This window comes from Nomascus leucogenys, chromosome 6 (genome assembly GCF_006542625.1).
Source record: "Nomascus leucogenys isolate Asia chromosome 6, Asia_NLE_v1, whole genome shotgun sequence".
In the NCBI taxonomy this organism is placed as follows: Eukaryota; Metazoa; Chordata; class Mammalia; order Primates; family Hylobatidae; genus Nomascus; species Nomascus leucogenys.
The window spans coordinates 10,247,984-10,264,289 of record NC_044386.1 but is presented as its reverse complement, the minus strand read 5'-3'; the positions used below and the strand labels follow the sequence as shown (position 1 = coordinate 10,264,289).

General features: G+C 38.9%; 1 protein-coding gene across 7 annotated transcripts in view; it reads left to right on the top strand.

Moving 5' to 3' along the window:
- CTNND2 (catenin delta 2) overlaps nucleotides 1-16,306 on the top strand; it is a 938,008-nt gene that overhangs the window by 808,957 nt on the left and 112,745 nt on the right. For all 7 annotated transcript variants that reach the window (XM_003263165.3, XM_012501684.2, XM_030813911.1 and 4 more), the window contains one exon: nucleotides 2,541-2,714. In XM_003263165.3, coding sequence (XP_003263213.1) covers nucleotides 2,541-2,714 — 174 coding nt within the window. The remainder of the gene's footprint in view (nucleotides 1-2,540; nucleotides 2,715-16,306) is intronic.

The window sequence follows — 16,306 nt, the reverse complement described above, 5'->3', positions numbered from 1 at the left end:
ATGTTACAGCTGATAGAAATCTATTTTTAATGGGCTTTTCCCCCTATTAACTTATGATACTTTTCTCCCTATTAACTTAATAAAAGTTTGAATAAAGTACCCAGATAAAGGTCTGGCAGATACATTTACTGGCTTTGAAATAGTCCTTTTTCTTCAATATCAACTTGCTAAAATAGCCAAGAATCCCCTTTGAACTCCATATCCAGTTGCCATCAAAGATTATCTGTGTTCACATCAGTTGTCCTTTTATTCCTTCAGATTCTCTCTGTAGCCATTAAGAAAGGATTGTAATAAAAGATATTTAAGAGCTACATAGATGACATGTCAGAGCCTGAGGAAAATTTTCTACTGACTTAACCATTTGTCCTGCTTTATTGCACAAAAGTTAGAAAAGGAGAACAAGATGAAACCCAGCAAAAGATAACATGGCTACTTTTTCCTCTTTTTTGTAACGAGCATGTAAATATTACTTCTCTGTACCTCTCGCTGTTAGGTTAGCTCTTACATAAGAGGAAAATCTCTCCATGTTGAGTTGGAAGTTTCACATTTTTATTTTTCTGAATTTTATCCATTTTTTATATGAAAATAATTGCTTTAAATTTTTAAGGAGATAACAAGATATAAAATGAAATAAAAGAAATAATTTGCCATTTCTTGCTACTCTAGCAGATAGATTCACTACCCCAAGCTGGTCTCCTTTGAGAGGCCAATATTGCTACTGCTTTGTCATTGAAACTGGCAAACCTACAGAACGACTGCTGTCTTTTTCTAGTGCCCACTTTCTATTCAGTGCAGCAAGCCAGGATTAAATAATGAACTAGGAGCAATGTGACGGGGCTAGTTCACTTCCTTCTTTTTCTAATTTAAAGGAGATGTATTGGTTTTATTGATAGGCTGCTCACAGGTGCAAAGTCATCTTTGAATAGTTAGGAAGTGGCTTTGGTTAAAAGGACAGGAAGCTTCCCACACTGAGTGTCCTTGTTATAAAGTTAAAATTGAGTGACATGTTCATTGAAAATGACCTTTAATGGGATGTCATTCATCTCTGAGCTTTACCCTTGAGTTAAACTAAGCTGTGTCATTATTGAGGAAAAGAAGACATGCAGTTTAGCTTATTTCAGGAAATAATGAAGTTTTTGAAATTATTTGTGACAACAGCCATCTCTGTCCACTTTTCTATTTTTATGTTGCAAGGATACAAAGTAAGCATGTATTTTCTTGCAGTAAAACTTTCAGAATTAAGGAACTTACATTCAGAAATATGGTTTTGTTTTTCATATTTATACACACACATTTATATACATGCACATATATGTATGTACATAAAATATCTGCAAGTACGTTTAGCATGTGTCACTTACACTGTATTTTTAAGTAATCATTAATAAACACTAATAAGCTAAATACCATCATGTTCTCACATTAAAATTATAAAGAAATTGTTTTATTTCACTGTGATTTTTCTCAGAACTGAATATGTGTATTTTTTTCCTAAAAGCATAGCATCTTTCATTTCTAACTTTATTATAGTCATTATTTTCACAAAAGACAAAGTCTTTGTGTAATCAAAGATCAGAATCATTATTTTAATTTTTAGTGTTTTTTAAATTGTAAGAGTAATAGAACACGAAGTTTGAAACGCAGAAAAAAAGGCATTGTATTAATAAATTTTTATGATAATTACAGGTGTTTTATGACGCATTTTACTTGGAATAATGTGCAAATCCCATACTACTTTGCATCCTGCTTTAATCATGTAACTTTTATTGTTATAATTTGTCCAAGTTGCTACATAGTCTTCATAAGTATCATTCTTAATGGTTGACTGGTATTCCTTTGTGCATGTAAGCCATAATTTCTAAATTATGGGTAATTAATTTTGAATTACACATTAGCCTGTTATTCATTAGATTCAATTCAAAGCAAACTTAACTATCATGATTGCTCCAAGATCTAGATTTGCCTATAGCTCATGTCATTGTGTCTAATAAACCATAGCAATTTTCTCTCTTTTATCGATTCTGTCATTTGTTAGATGCAACAATAGAATCCAATTTGTATACATGTAACAAATTATGTAGGAGTTTATCACATTAATAATTATGCATAAGAAGTGAGGGCATTTATTGTTGGTAACTATTATGCAACACCGGTAGTATGCTTACTATAAAATATGCTACTTTGATCTTTATCCTTCTTGCAACCTGCTCAATCAAAATTAATTCATCTCTTCCCCTTCCTTCCTACAGCAACATGTTAGGGTCGTTCTTGGAGAGCTTATCCACTTCTTCTGCCAGTTACATTCTCTTGCGTGCATATGCCAACCCACCCTCCACCCTCGATCCCAAGCTCTCGATGGGCAGGAATGGCTTCCACTTTTAGTGATCCCTGGACTGCTGATGCAATAGCCTCCGTGCAGTCTATGTTCAGCAAATGTGATAACACTCTGCTTTTGTTTTCGCCTGTAATGTTTGACGAAGGCAAAGTTGGGAAGCATAAAGATGTTAAAGATGTTTGCTCTCTTGTTTTTCTTCCACCAGTGGGATGGAGTAGGACCTCTTCCAGACTGTGCTGAACCACCAAAAGGGATCCAGATGCTGTGGCACCCATCAATAGTCAAACCCTACCTCACACTGCTCTCTGAGTGCTCAAATCCAGACACGCTGGAAGGGGCGGCAGGCGCCCTGCAGAACTTGGCTGCAGGGAGCTGGAAGGTATGGCCAGTTCATTACAATAAAAAGAAATCTGGAGTTATGAGGAACTCCTCAGAAAACAATACAAGTCCAGTTTTGAGAAATGCAATTCTAATAAAGATTTCTAGGACGTTAGAGAAAAAAAAACATTTATATTGAACTGTTTTACTTGGAAATGTATTCCTTTTAAAAATTCGTCTTAAAGGCTAAGGAGTCCTTGAAGATCACTACAAACAGAGAGGACTAGATGTGGTTATAGTCACTGAAAATGCTGTGAAATGTTTTTCATTCTATTCTTGTAGCTGAGCTACTTTGTTTTCAGTGCAGATTGTGACAGGTTGACATTTTTTCAAAGCACTGTCATTAACTGGTAAGGGAGTTAATGCTCAAACACCTGTGTAAAACCCCATGTGAACACGTACAGTGTACCAGGTCCTAGCCCCAAAAGACAAGAAAAGAACCCCTTATGTTTTTAAAGCATGGGCTTACAGAGAAGAATAGTATTGTTAGATGACTTTGGCAAAAGTGTTAAAGTAAATTTATGATTGGAGAGGAGATTAGAATGGCCTTTTTCTGAGTCCTTAAAAACTGACACTGTTCGTGATTGATTTTCATAACACTCATTTTGGGCAAAAAGAGATTCACCATAGTAAGTAATTCCTGAGTCCGGTCACCAATGTGCTAACTTGCTTTGTTGCATAAAAAAGTTTGACCTCTTAGAAGAATGGGGGCAGGTGGGAAGAATACCAAGACAGAAAGTTTGCACTTCTGCCATACATGTTCCATTCATCTCATATCAAATCCTGGGGTGTGGGATATTCATCAATCACTCCTTTCCTTGACATTTATTTTCATCCAAACCATGTTAACATATACACATGGATACAGATAACGTTCAGAAGCTCAAAGGCATAGATGTCACACACATACCACACCCTGGCCTCAACATTATGTAACTACATCCTCCGCTTTGCTTATTCCTTTGGATATCTGCCTTCTTGTCATTCTCTCTCTGTCATCCTTTGTTTCCACTGCTGCAGTCCAAGCAACGGAACTTCCTTCTTTCTCAAGTGTGCCATCCCAGCTCATGGGCCCCAGGCCCTGACAATTCTTCCTACAGAGCTGGCTGCTGCCCCATGGCCAGACCCACTTCTTCTCCTAAGAGTCTTAGGAATGGGCATAATTAGCCCTTTTCTACACCCTGCCCATAGACAGCCCTAGAGTTGTACACATCTCTTGCTTGCAACCAGAGATTGGTAGAGAAAAGCTTCAAAAGCAGAGTTGCACCAGGTAGACATCTGGAGCATAGTCTTACAGGAGCAGGAAAGAGATACTAATGGAAGTCACTTCCTGGAATGAGGCCTTACATCTTATGTCTCTCTAAATTTAGCATGATCTAGGAAGCTTTGACTCAAATCACAATTCAAGCCGAGGCTCTACCTTTTCTGAGCATGGTGAGCCTGGGCAAACTACAGCATATCACTGTGTCTCAGATGTGTCATCTGCAGAGAAAATCAGGGCTGCCTCACTCTACATCATGCACATCAATCACACCGCTGGATGCAAGGATGGTAGCAAGATGTCATAGGCCAAGACACTGTATGTGCCCATGACCACTCATGTGCTCATGAGCTAAAAGACCCTACCCAGCTCCCCTGCCTTGTAGCACTAACTAGACGGGTACAGGAAAATGGGCTCTGGGCTTCAGGCATCAGCCTGACTAAGACACAAAGATCTAGATGGTGGCAAATCAGGTGTGCCATCTTAAGATGTTGTTTCTCTCTCTCTCTCTCTCTCTCTCTCTCTCTCCCTCCCTCCCTCCCTCCCTCCCTCTGTCTCTCTCTTCTTTCTCTCTTCCTCTATTTTTTTATCAATTATCATTTTCCTTGAGAAATACTTATTTCATTATCATGTAATAATAACAACTTAAAAGTGGAGAAATATCTTTGGGCTCTAGAAGATTTTGAATGTAAGACTTTAACCTTTAAACTCTATATTCCATATGTTCAAAAAGTAGAAATAGGAAAAATATATAAAAGAGCAAACTCAAGCTTCTAGAATTAAAATATAATGCCTCATGTACACCATGGAATACTATGCATCCATAAAAAAGGATGAGTTCATGTCCTTAGCAGGGACATGGATGGAGGTGGAAACCATCATTCTCAGCAAACTAACACAAGAACAGAAAACCAGATGCCACATGTTCTCACTCATAAGTGGGAATTGAACAATGAGAACACATGGAAACAGGGAGGGGAACATCACACACTGGGGCCTGGCAGGGGTGAGGGGCTAGGAGAGGGGTAGCATTAGGAGAAATACCTAATGTAGATAACAGTTGATGGGTGCAGCAAACCACCGTGGTACGTGTATACCTGTGTAACAAACCTGCACATGCTGCACCTGTATCCCAGAACTTAAAGTATAATAAATATAATATAATATATAATGCCTGAACAAAAACTATGTGGAATGGGATTAACATATTATAAGATTACAGAATAAAAGATTAGTAAACTTGAAGACAGCAATAGGAATGATCCAAAATGAAACACAAAGAAAAAAGAAGAAAAAATGAACGGTGCATCAGTGAGCTTCAAGTGACCTCATATATGTGTAAATGGAGTCCCCAAATGAGAGAAGAAAGAGAACAGAAAAAAATGTTTTAAAAAATAGTGGTTGAAAATTTTCCAAATTTAATGAAAACTATAAACTCACAGATCTAAGCAGCTCAAGGAGCCCCAGGCACAGAAAACATGAAGAAAAAATACCAAGGTATGTTGTAATCAATTGCTCAAAATTAGTAACAAAGAAAAAAAATCCTAAAAGCAGACAGATAAAAAAGACATGTTAAAGTACAAAGAACTGCACCACATCTAAACACCAAATTTAAGGATCAGTGGCACTAATCATTCATTCATACAATGATTCCCTCTGAGCTGCTAAGACTGCCCTCTAGAAGAGAATTTGGTCTGTACGCCCCTTATGGGCAGACCAAGCCCCATTTATCTCTTTCTATCCCACTGACTACCCCTGTGCTTGGCTGAGCGAAAAAATTCAAATGTGAGCATTTTTCTCAACTACTATCTATATGTGTATGTCTTCCTTGAGTATTGCAGTGTTTTCTATTTATTAATATCTACTAGTCAATAAGAAGTTAGTAGCACATATTATGTTCCAGGCCATCCTCAGATGGTCACATTTTATGATATTTTGATTCTTTGGTTCAGATGGCAATATACTGTCAGTACAATGTAAAACTGATAGAAAGAAGTTATGAGAGAACCATTTTCTTTTCAGTGTTCAGACTGAACAATGTTTTGCAGGTTGCAGAGCTCAGTAGCAAAGGGCCAGTTCTGCAGTTCCTACTGTGCTGAGATTTCTGTGTAAGTTTCCAGGTTCTGTGTCTCAGGGGCAACCAGATCAGCAGCAAGAACTGCTTAGATATGTGTGGATCTTTAAGTATGTAGAGTAAGAAAATGACAAGTTTAAAAAGAATTTACTATTTTTATATTTTAAGTTTCTCTTCTACTTTACATAATGGGAATTATGGAAGAAGTATGATAATTATCCTTAATATTTTCTGGCAATAGCATCTTACTGTTTCCAGCATAATAAATCTGTGCATTAGTTCAGCAGTTATTCCACATATCCAGAGCGCATTTCTTTGGTAAATTTCTCTACTGCTAAGAGAGTAGAGCATACTAGGAAAATGGCAGAAGGGTCTAGAATAGCCAGTCAGCGTAACAGAAGCTGTTCTGTTTTAGACAAAGCTTAACAATGACGACCATAGATTTCCCAGTCCTTACTGGACTTCAATCAACATGTTAAGAACTGGCCAGGTGTTGTGGCGAGGTGTTGTGGGAGGCCGAGGTGGATGGATCACGAGGTCAAGAGATCAAGACCATCCTGGCCCTGTCTCTATTAAAAATACAAAAATTAGCTGGGCATGGTGGCGTGCGCCTGTAGTCCCAGCTACTCAGGAGGCTTAGGCAGGAGAATCGCTTGAACCTGGGAGGCGGAGATTGCAGTGAGCCGAGATCACGCCACTGCACTCCAGCCTGGTGACAGAGTGAGACTCCATCTCAAAAAAAAAAAAAAAAATGCAAGAACTCTTGTAAGCAGACACATAGACCATCGTAAGGAGGGAGAGTAGATACTGTGGTGGCAAAGAGAAAAGACAGAGGAGTTAGGAAAACTGAATGTAAGAATGCAAGAAAGAAAAACTGTCAGAGACCATTTAATGTCATGGCTGTTCCGTCTACTCTGAGAGTCATAAAGGTGGCCCTCTGTCATCAAGAATATGTTATTACTAGTAATTTTAGAAGACAGAAAGCATTTACAAAAGATTTCCATCCCAATGGTTAGGATTTTGCCTCTTAGGATGTCAGTCTTGCTTATGAGAAGCACTGCTTCCCTAATAATTCTAGATAATGGGATAGTTCTCAGGCATGACAAGGGGCTGCTAAGTAATGTTTGGGAGTAATTATAAATATATACATACATACATAAAAATTTCTTATCAAAATACAAGTACACATGTAGGGATCAGTCACATTACCATCATCTTTTGTATAATGTACTAATTTGCCATGTTTCATGGGAAGAGCAAGTGGACAATTCTTAGGGAAGATTTGAGAAGATTATCATTAAGCCAAGCAATGATAAATTATTATAATTTCAAGAAGACAAAGGATGAGTTGTCCAGAAACCAAACAGATAAATCCTTACTTTTAAAAAGATGATTTCAGAAAAAAATCTTGAATTATTAAAAGATTGAGTTAGGATACACAACAGCATATAGTGTCACCATCTGAAATCTGGAATTCAAAGAATGCATTTTTATAGCAACGGTTAAAATTTAGTGATATTTCTTTAGTGTTCTTAACTTTTTATGACCCAACAAAAACAGAAATGTAGAGGTAAAGTACTATAATTTTGCATGGAGACAGCTTTTTATAGACCTCATCATCTAAAACAATAATTTCTCTTTATAGGAAGATCATGCACACTCTTTTTCTGTGACAAATTGACTAGCAAACTAGATATTCATAATGGCCCTAAACACTTTTTAAACTTTAAAACACTCATTACTTGGTTTATGAGCATCAGAAAAACATAATGTTATTATGGCAGAAGCAAAGTGATAAATGTTTTTCATTGCCAACATGGACTTCAGTTACCTTTTTCTCATTTATAGTACAATGATTTTTTTTGTTACAGAATATTAAAACAATTGGATATAGTGCTTTGAAGATTTCCAAAATGTGAACGAATGTGCTTTTAACTCCCATTTATGGATTATTTCTATTGTACTTGAGCTTTTTGAAAACCCAGGATTTGAACTGTAGAAATATATCTGTACTTGCTATGAAGTCAAACATTTTAAAATCTTTGTACACTCAGTTTTCCTCCTAAAGTGTGACTCTTTTCAAAGCATCTGTTATTTGCCATTTATTTTAAAAATAAGACAGAACAAAGAGATACTTGGATGTTAATCTATTAATATTTAATGAGCTAACGTAATAGCAACATGGACTTAGTGAAGAAGGAAACAGAATCTCTGGCCATGTGCCCCAAATGAATAAAAAATGTAAGAGAACTGGGAAATTGGAGACTTGTCCTTAGAGAGAGAGATAACAGCCTTGAGAAAGACTGAATTTAGCATAGCTTAGTAGGTAGTGTATCATGTAAAAGTGAAGCAGGGCGGATTAGTGGAGTCCATCAAATGCAAGTTAAGAATCATGGTTTATCATCTCAGACAAAGTGACTTGCCTTTGTTCTAGTTAATGGTGTGATGCCAAGCTTTAGATTTAAATGTAAAGAAACAGAGTTTTGAAAGACTATGATGAAAATAGAATGCGAAGCATTGTGCCTCATCAATTAGAAACTAGGCCAGTATAAACACAGAGGTGATCAGAGCACCCTGTCTAGTCAGCAGTGTCCTAGAGATGGTACACTCAGACGCAGGCAATGACCAGTCTGTTGCAGGACAAGGACAGACCCACTCTATGGAGCAGGAGATGGGAGGAGCGTGGCCACAACCAAGTCATTGGTCCTAATCACAGGACTCAGTGATTTCTTCCCTACAAGACCCGGGAAGCAGTACTGATAGCAAAGATCACATCTGTGTTGCAAATGCCATATGCATCCAAATTGATAAATGGAGAAAACCCATTTTTTAATAGTTTTGCATTAATTTTAGTACTGTAATTGGATGATCTGATTTCTAAAGTTCTAAATTACAGAACTTTAAAGTTGTAGAAACAGCTGAACCAGAGGGATTTCCACTTCCAGCCAAGATGCCAAGATGGAATGACAAGGTTCAAATTTACCTTTCTTCAAGGAAAAACAGCAACAACAAAGAAAAGACAGATGTGAAACATTGGGGTTTTTTAGTAAGACACTAGATATTAGTCAACAAAGGACAATGATCTCTGAAAGACAGGAAACAAAAGAAGGTGAGTCCTCTGATTGTCTCAGCTCACCACCTTGAGAGAGAGTTTCCAAGCCATGTCATGAAGATTGAGGGACCAGGGGGATCTCGGTAGACTCACTGTGTTCAGGAGATGGATCGGGGAATCTGGAGATATCAGAGTGATCAGAGTTCATAGGACAAAGTATCAAAGAGGAGCGAGCCACACATAGAACCCAGAGGTGTGCAGAGGACTCCCCTTAAACATTCAACAGAGAACTCTCAGCACATGTGTCTGAGGCAAATGCCCAAGGCTGGGAAAGAAACACCTGAAATTATTAGGGAGAATGAAACTGGACACTCACATGGGGGTGCATATAGTGCATGTTCTCAAAAGCCAGAGAGGAAAATCTCATAATCTATGGGCCACTGGGGAGAATACTCAGTAGGGTCTTGCCTCAGTACAGAGGAATAATTAGCCCTGGACTAACAGTGCTCTAGTCTTTCCTATCAAATCTTAAGTTAGACCCAAAAGGATCAACATTTTCCAAGTAAATTAACTGCATCCTAGAGCAAAGCTTTAAGATATCCGTAGGAATACAAAAATATTCAGCACCCAACAAATTAAAATTGAGAATGTCTGGCATACGACTGAAAACTATCCTGCGAGTAAATAGAAAATGCAATCCATAATAAGGAGAAAAATCAATCAATCAAAACTAACTCAGAACTGACAGACGTTAAAATTATCAAATAGGCAATTATTGTAACTGTATTCCATGTGTTCAAAATATTTAAAAAGTTACACATGGAAAATGTATAAAAGACTCAAATAAAACCTCTAGAGTCTGAAATGCAGTGTCTGAAATGAAAAATACATGGGGTGTGATTAACAGCAGATTAGACATTGCAGAAGAAAAGATCAGTGAACTTGAAGATAGTAGAAGCTATCCAGCATGAAACACAGAGAGAAAACAGAAAGGTACAGATCATCTGTGGGTGTCAAGTAGCCTGATATATATGTAGACGGAGTACCCTAATGAGAGGACAGAGAAAGGAGGAAGAGAACAGGAAAAAAATTTTTGAAAAAATAATGACTGAAAATTTCCCAAATTTAATGAAACTCATGCACTCACAGATCAAAGCAGCTTAAACAACCTCAAGCACAAGGAACATGAAGAAATAAAACCAAGGTGCATCAAAATCAAACTGCTCAAAGTCAGCAATAAAAATAAAATCTTCGAAGCATCCAGAGGAAGAAAAGACGTGTTCCATACAAGATAAGGAAGATGGCGGATTTCTTATCAGCAACAATGCCAGTGAGAAGACAGGGAGGCAGCATCTACAAAGCACTAAAAAAAAAAAGAAAAAAAAGGCTGAACCTATTGGGCTCAATCATATATTAAATTGACTTTTAGTTTGGTGTCTAGCAGACACAACCTATCCCTAAAGCAGCGGTCTCCAACATTTTTGGCACCAGGAACCAGTTTCGTGGAAGACAACTTTTCCATGGATCCAGTGGGGCAAGGAATAGTTTTGGAATGAAACTGTTCCACCTCAGATCATCAGGCATTAAAGTCTCATAAGGAGCATGCAACCTACATCCCTCACATGCACAGTTCACAATAGAGTTTGTGCTTCTATGAGAATCGAATGCTGCTGCCGATCTGACAGGAGGCAGAACTCAGGCGGTAATGCTCACTCACCCACCATTCACCTCCTGCTGTGCGGCCCAGTTCCTAACAGGCCACAGACCAATACTGGTCTGTGGCCGGGGGGTTGTGGACTCCTTCCCTAATGGGAAGTCCTAGTCCGCCAATTGCACTGAGAGCACTTGTAAAACTACCTGTACATGAAACCCATTTTCAGCCCAGTTTGAGACGTGGGCTAACCTGTCACCTGAGCAGTCACTTCACAGAGGAATTCTAACATAAAAACTTAGATGAATTGACACAGCATGATCAGCGCTATGGTGGCTCCAGACATGCCACCTCAGTATTCTGTCCTTCAGTCCTGGAGACAAACAAGTATTCATAAGCCCTGAGTCAAAGGTTCTAGCACCACACCGGGGCCCCAGAATGAAGGGATTTGTTTGGCTTTAGAACACACTCCCAAAGGAGCATGTAACCATTTTATCTATCTATCTATCTATCTATCTATCTATCTATCTATCTATCTATCTATCTTTTTTTTGAGACAGAGTTTCGTTCTGTCACCCAGGCTGCTGTGCAGTGGTGTGCAGTGGTGGGATCTTGGCTCACTGCAACCTCTGCCTCCCTGGTTCAAGGGATTCTACTGCCTCAGTCTCCCGAGGAGCTGGTATTACAGGAGCCTGGACCATGCCCAGCTAATTTTTGTATTTTTAGTAGAGATGGGAGTTTCACCATATTGGCCAGGCTGGTCTCGAACTCCTGGCCTTAAGTGATCCGCCCACCTTGGCCTCCGAAAGTGCTAGGATTACAGGCGTGAGCCACTGTGCCCAGCTGTGTAAGCATTTTAAACCCTAGCGGTAGTTTTGTGGAAGTGGTTAGAATTTTTTGGCCCCGTTAGTAATTTCAGTGGCTTTGATCCTTTTTGCATAGTTCCGCTCCGTGCAGAATGCTGTTGCTAAATCATCAGACTTGATGCTGTAAATCAACCTGACATCTTTTTTCATCAATTACACATTTTAAAATCTCCAACTGTGAGCCAAAAAAGACAAGACAATTGAGATAAATAGATAAATATGACTCGGTCTCTTCCCTTACAATATGGTAAACATGTAAACAAAGCGTCTACAAAATCCATTTCAGATGCAGCTATAGCAGTATGTGCCGGCACAGGGCCATCCATGAGGTTATTTTTACAACGAAGTGGCGGAGGTGAGGAAGCACACGTCCAGCATTGCTTGCTAAAGCCTTAGGGCTAGGATTCCAAGATTGAGAGTTTACTTTAGTACACTAGCATAGTATTATTTAGGAGAGTGCTAACTGCTATAACAAAGAGACCCCCACATATGCAAATACCCAAGCGAGATAAGTTATTCTCTCCTGATGTCACAGTTAAGAGCAGGTTAGGGCAGAAGTTCCCCTCCATGAATTAATTCACCCAGGCTGACAGCTATTCTGCCCTCTTCAATGTGTGACTTAGAAGACTGCTGTTTTCATCACTATCCACCAGCAGGAAGCAAAAACAACAGCAGCAAAAACACAAGTTCATGACAACATATGTTCTCTTATGAAAGTCAAGATCACAGCTCTATGTCCCTTCTCCTAGGCTGGGCTCAGCTCCTAGCCTCTAGTACACAAATGTCTTCATAAACTCATCCCCTACCAACAATCAATAATAATTTGCAGTAAGGTCATCTAAATCCAGATCCAAGAAAAATAAGATTCTGTCTTCTAAATAATTTGCTAATACATTTGATTTATACTAGACTATTAGAAAATAAAACACCCTATCTTAGTAAAAAAGTAATTGCACTGTAGTTAACTTACTACCTAAGACTTCAGCAAAAACTTTGCCTTATAGTTGCAAGACTGAAAGGGCTTATCAACAGGGCCCCTCCAAACTGTGCCCTAAAGATAAATTTCAGATTTCTCCCTCCCCATAACCAAAAGAAAGAAATTGCTTAATATTCCAAAAATGGCATGTTTTCTGATTCCAAAAGAAAAACATGAAGTCCAGATCGCTTCCACCCATGAGGCACTATGTTTAAAGAGAAAAAAAAAAAAGGATATGTAGAGGAAAAGTTTTGTGACTTAGTGCGTATTAACTTAGTACAAGAAACAACTGAATTAATTTTATTTTCCTAAATTGGATAAAAATATCACCAAATCTTCCATGTCTGTGAATGTAGTGGCTCAGAGCCTGCACCTCTCAACCACCACTCTTGTTTAGAGGGTAGCAGTGTGAGCAGTTTCATTTTGGGCCTCCACTGTGGTCAGTTTCCCCTTCTCAGTGGTGTATTCATGCATCACTGTTACTAAGGAACACACAGGGGTCTCAGAATAAGATCTGAGGCAGCATGAGTCTCATACCATGCACTGTCTATCATTTAACAGGGTTGTATTTAGTTCCCCAGAAGGCATTTCTAGATACCGGTTGCACACAAGGATGACATCTCTAATATTTGATTACATTCACAGTAAAACAAACAAAAAACAAACCTTTCCATATTCAGGAAGTTTCCTTTTTTAAAGAAATTTGTTAATTGAAAATTACTAATCCTTGAGATAGCTTGAGAGTTGGGGAATGAGTATGCTTCTTCCAATCTCTTCAGTGAATGCTTCCTCTGAGTCACTTTTACTTGAACTTAACCTTCTTTGTTTATTCTTACTACAAAAGCACATCTAAATGTTTTTCACCCCCAGGAAATTATCTTGCCCATACATTAGTATTTTGAGCATTGCATAAACACATGGGCTAAAATTCAGCCTTTGCCCTAACTTGACTTACATTTTTAAAATTCAGACAAAGAAACAACAACAAAAAACACTAAACATGCAATAGTTGCCATTGCCTTAACCAAAATTTGTGTTTATTAAATTGATTTATTTCTTTACTAACAGAATGGAATTCTTCACTAGTCATCTTGACTAGAGATACTAGTTTTCAAAATAGATTTTGAAATTTTGAAAACAAAGATATGTAAATACATAACTCTGGATGTGAAGAGCCAACACCTGATTTCTGTAACCATTGCAGAGTAACCCCATCATTTGAAGGACCTTGTGCTAATACCACCCCATTATTTCATAAATCCTAGAGCAGGAACCAAGCACAGTTCTTTTCCAGCTGGGAGAATCTGGTAATTCAAATAATAATCCATTCTAGAGAGAATGATCTGGGGCATACAGCAAAAGCCATGCTGTTTCCTAATATTTTGTGCATTGTTTTTATAGTAAACTACTGGTAAAAATAAGACTAACTAAATAAGCTTTTCAGTGCAGGAGGTGTTTCTTACCCTCTTGTCCTGGGAATGAGACACCCTGGTATTGTAAATAAATTCAGAAACAAATTTAGGAATCGCATGCCATTTGTGCCAAATTCATTGTATGTATTTTTCATTGGAATAGTTTGGTTTTAAAATTTGACTTTACCTCGTTAAAAGAAAAACTGAGGAAATGGCTAATTTGAAAAAGAAAGTTAATGGACAAATGATCATTTAACTGAAAATCATTTAATTGCAGACTATACTTCTAACACAAGAGTACTTTTAGAATATAGAGAATTACTCAACAAATTCAGCATTTTAGCACTATAATGGGTTCAGCCTCAGAATGGGTTCAGCCTCAGAAGAGAATATTTAGTACTTAAAGGAAAACACTGTCATTGTAATTTAGCAAATTATTAGGATTTCAATGAGGAAAACTAGTTAACTTATAGTATTAATCTCCTTTCAGGAACAAATCGGCCTTCACAGAATCACCTCAGTTTCAGCAAGGGGGAACTTTTTGGAAAAATTATGACCATCAATTGTATTTATAGCTGGGCTGGGATTTGTAAAAGTCAAATCCCTGGAAATCCACATTAGAATGAGACAGCCTGGCCTTAAAGGGTTAAAAGTTATTGACTTCTCCTTGTTACCAAATTCTCAATATATACAACTAGGAATTTCATGGGACACAAACTTGTGTGCAAGTATCTTTATTAGTTCACTTCAGATTCATCTCTGAGCCCTCATTTGCCTGATGCCAGCAAATAGAACGGAAAGAAATGTGAATCTCAGCATTTCTAGGCAAACCTAGTCAAATTCAGCTGTTTCCCAGTCCCGTCAGGCTTCAAGCGTGGCCACATTTTACATTCCTCACCTTCATCCTCTCCTGCCCCTGCAGTTGATGCTAAACTTGTGGGTCTTACAGGTATAGTCCCACTCAGAGGATGGGGGTGTGGTGTCTATTTCTCAGTGTGGAATCGACTCTGTTCTATGTGGCCTCTTCTCCAGGACACACATGGACATGGTGATTGGTGATTGGACCATCTCCGGTCCAGGGTCCTCTCTTGGCCCACACCTGCCTCCATCCCTTCGAGCTCCCCTGAGATGCAACCACCTCCTCTCCTTAATCCAGAGAGGCACTGTCTGCTCTCACCATGTGCTCCACGGATGGGTCTCCTCCCTTCTGGCCAAGTAACCCCTCTGCAGCCTTAGGTCCTTCGTTTCTCCTCCTCAGCTAACCTACACACCCCACTCACTCAAGACTACCCTCAGCGGCTACCCCTTGCCACACCGAGGCTACACGAATCCTCCCAGCCCTCCCCAGCCCAGCAAGCCATGTCACTGTTCCTGCCCTGTGGCCACCATTCTGGGATGGTACAGGAGACTTCACTGAGTCTTGCTCAGCCACTGCTGTCATCCAAGAAGGGCAGCCGAGCTGTGAACTTTCCATTCTCCCATCTTCAAGGGGAGTGTCATCCTCAGTCCCCATTATCCATGGAGGGGGGCTTGTCCAGGAGGACTCCAGGGATCAGCTGGCAGCCCCCACAGTGCTGCCGCACCTCTTGCTTCCTCTCCAAACTGCATCCTTTCTTTCCCCAGCATGGAAGCTCTGTATTGACTAGGGAGAGGGCAAATTATTTTCTCCCTGTTCCAATTCTCTTTCAAATATATTCCATCTTTTACTTGGATCTGTGCCCTCTAACCTTAGACAATACATGTTTGCTGCTTCTCTGTCCCATGCTGACAACACTTCTTTGGGTCAAATAATGGCCTGAGCCTCTCCCCAGGAAGAGGAGAGCAAAAGCTGTGTTCCATCACCTGCAAGGAGAAGGGATCCTTTCCTGACACAAGCGTGAAATTCCAATTAGACATGACTTCTTGTATTGGACCTACTAAATTTGGGCAAATTGGTCTCATTTACTGTGATAACATTGGAAATCTTCTATACACACACAAACATACACATAACTAACCTTTCAAAATGAAAGCTATTTTCTATGCTTCAATAATAAAAATATCAAATCTATTGTCTGGTTATCCTCTCTCTCTCAGGGAAAACACATCACTGCTCACCAGTTTCTCGTATCAAAAATGTGTTTCTATATCATCCACATTTTTGGTCCTAAGTAGCTTTTTTTTGTTGCTGTTGCTCTCAAATCAATTCCCAGCAAAGCTGAAGGATTCCCATTGTTCTCCAAATACCAAATCACCTTTTCATCCAACATTGGGGGGTGTAGCTGGTAGCTGGACTTCTAAGAAGGACAAAGTTATGTCCAT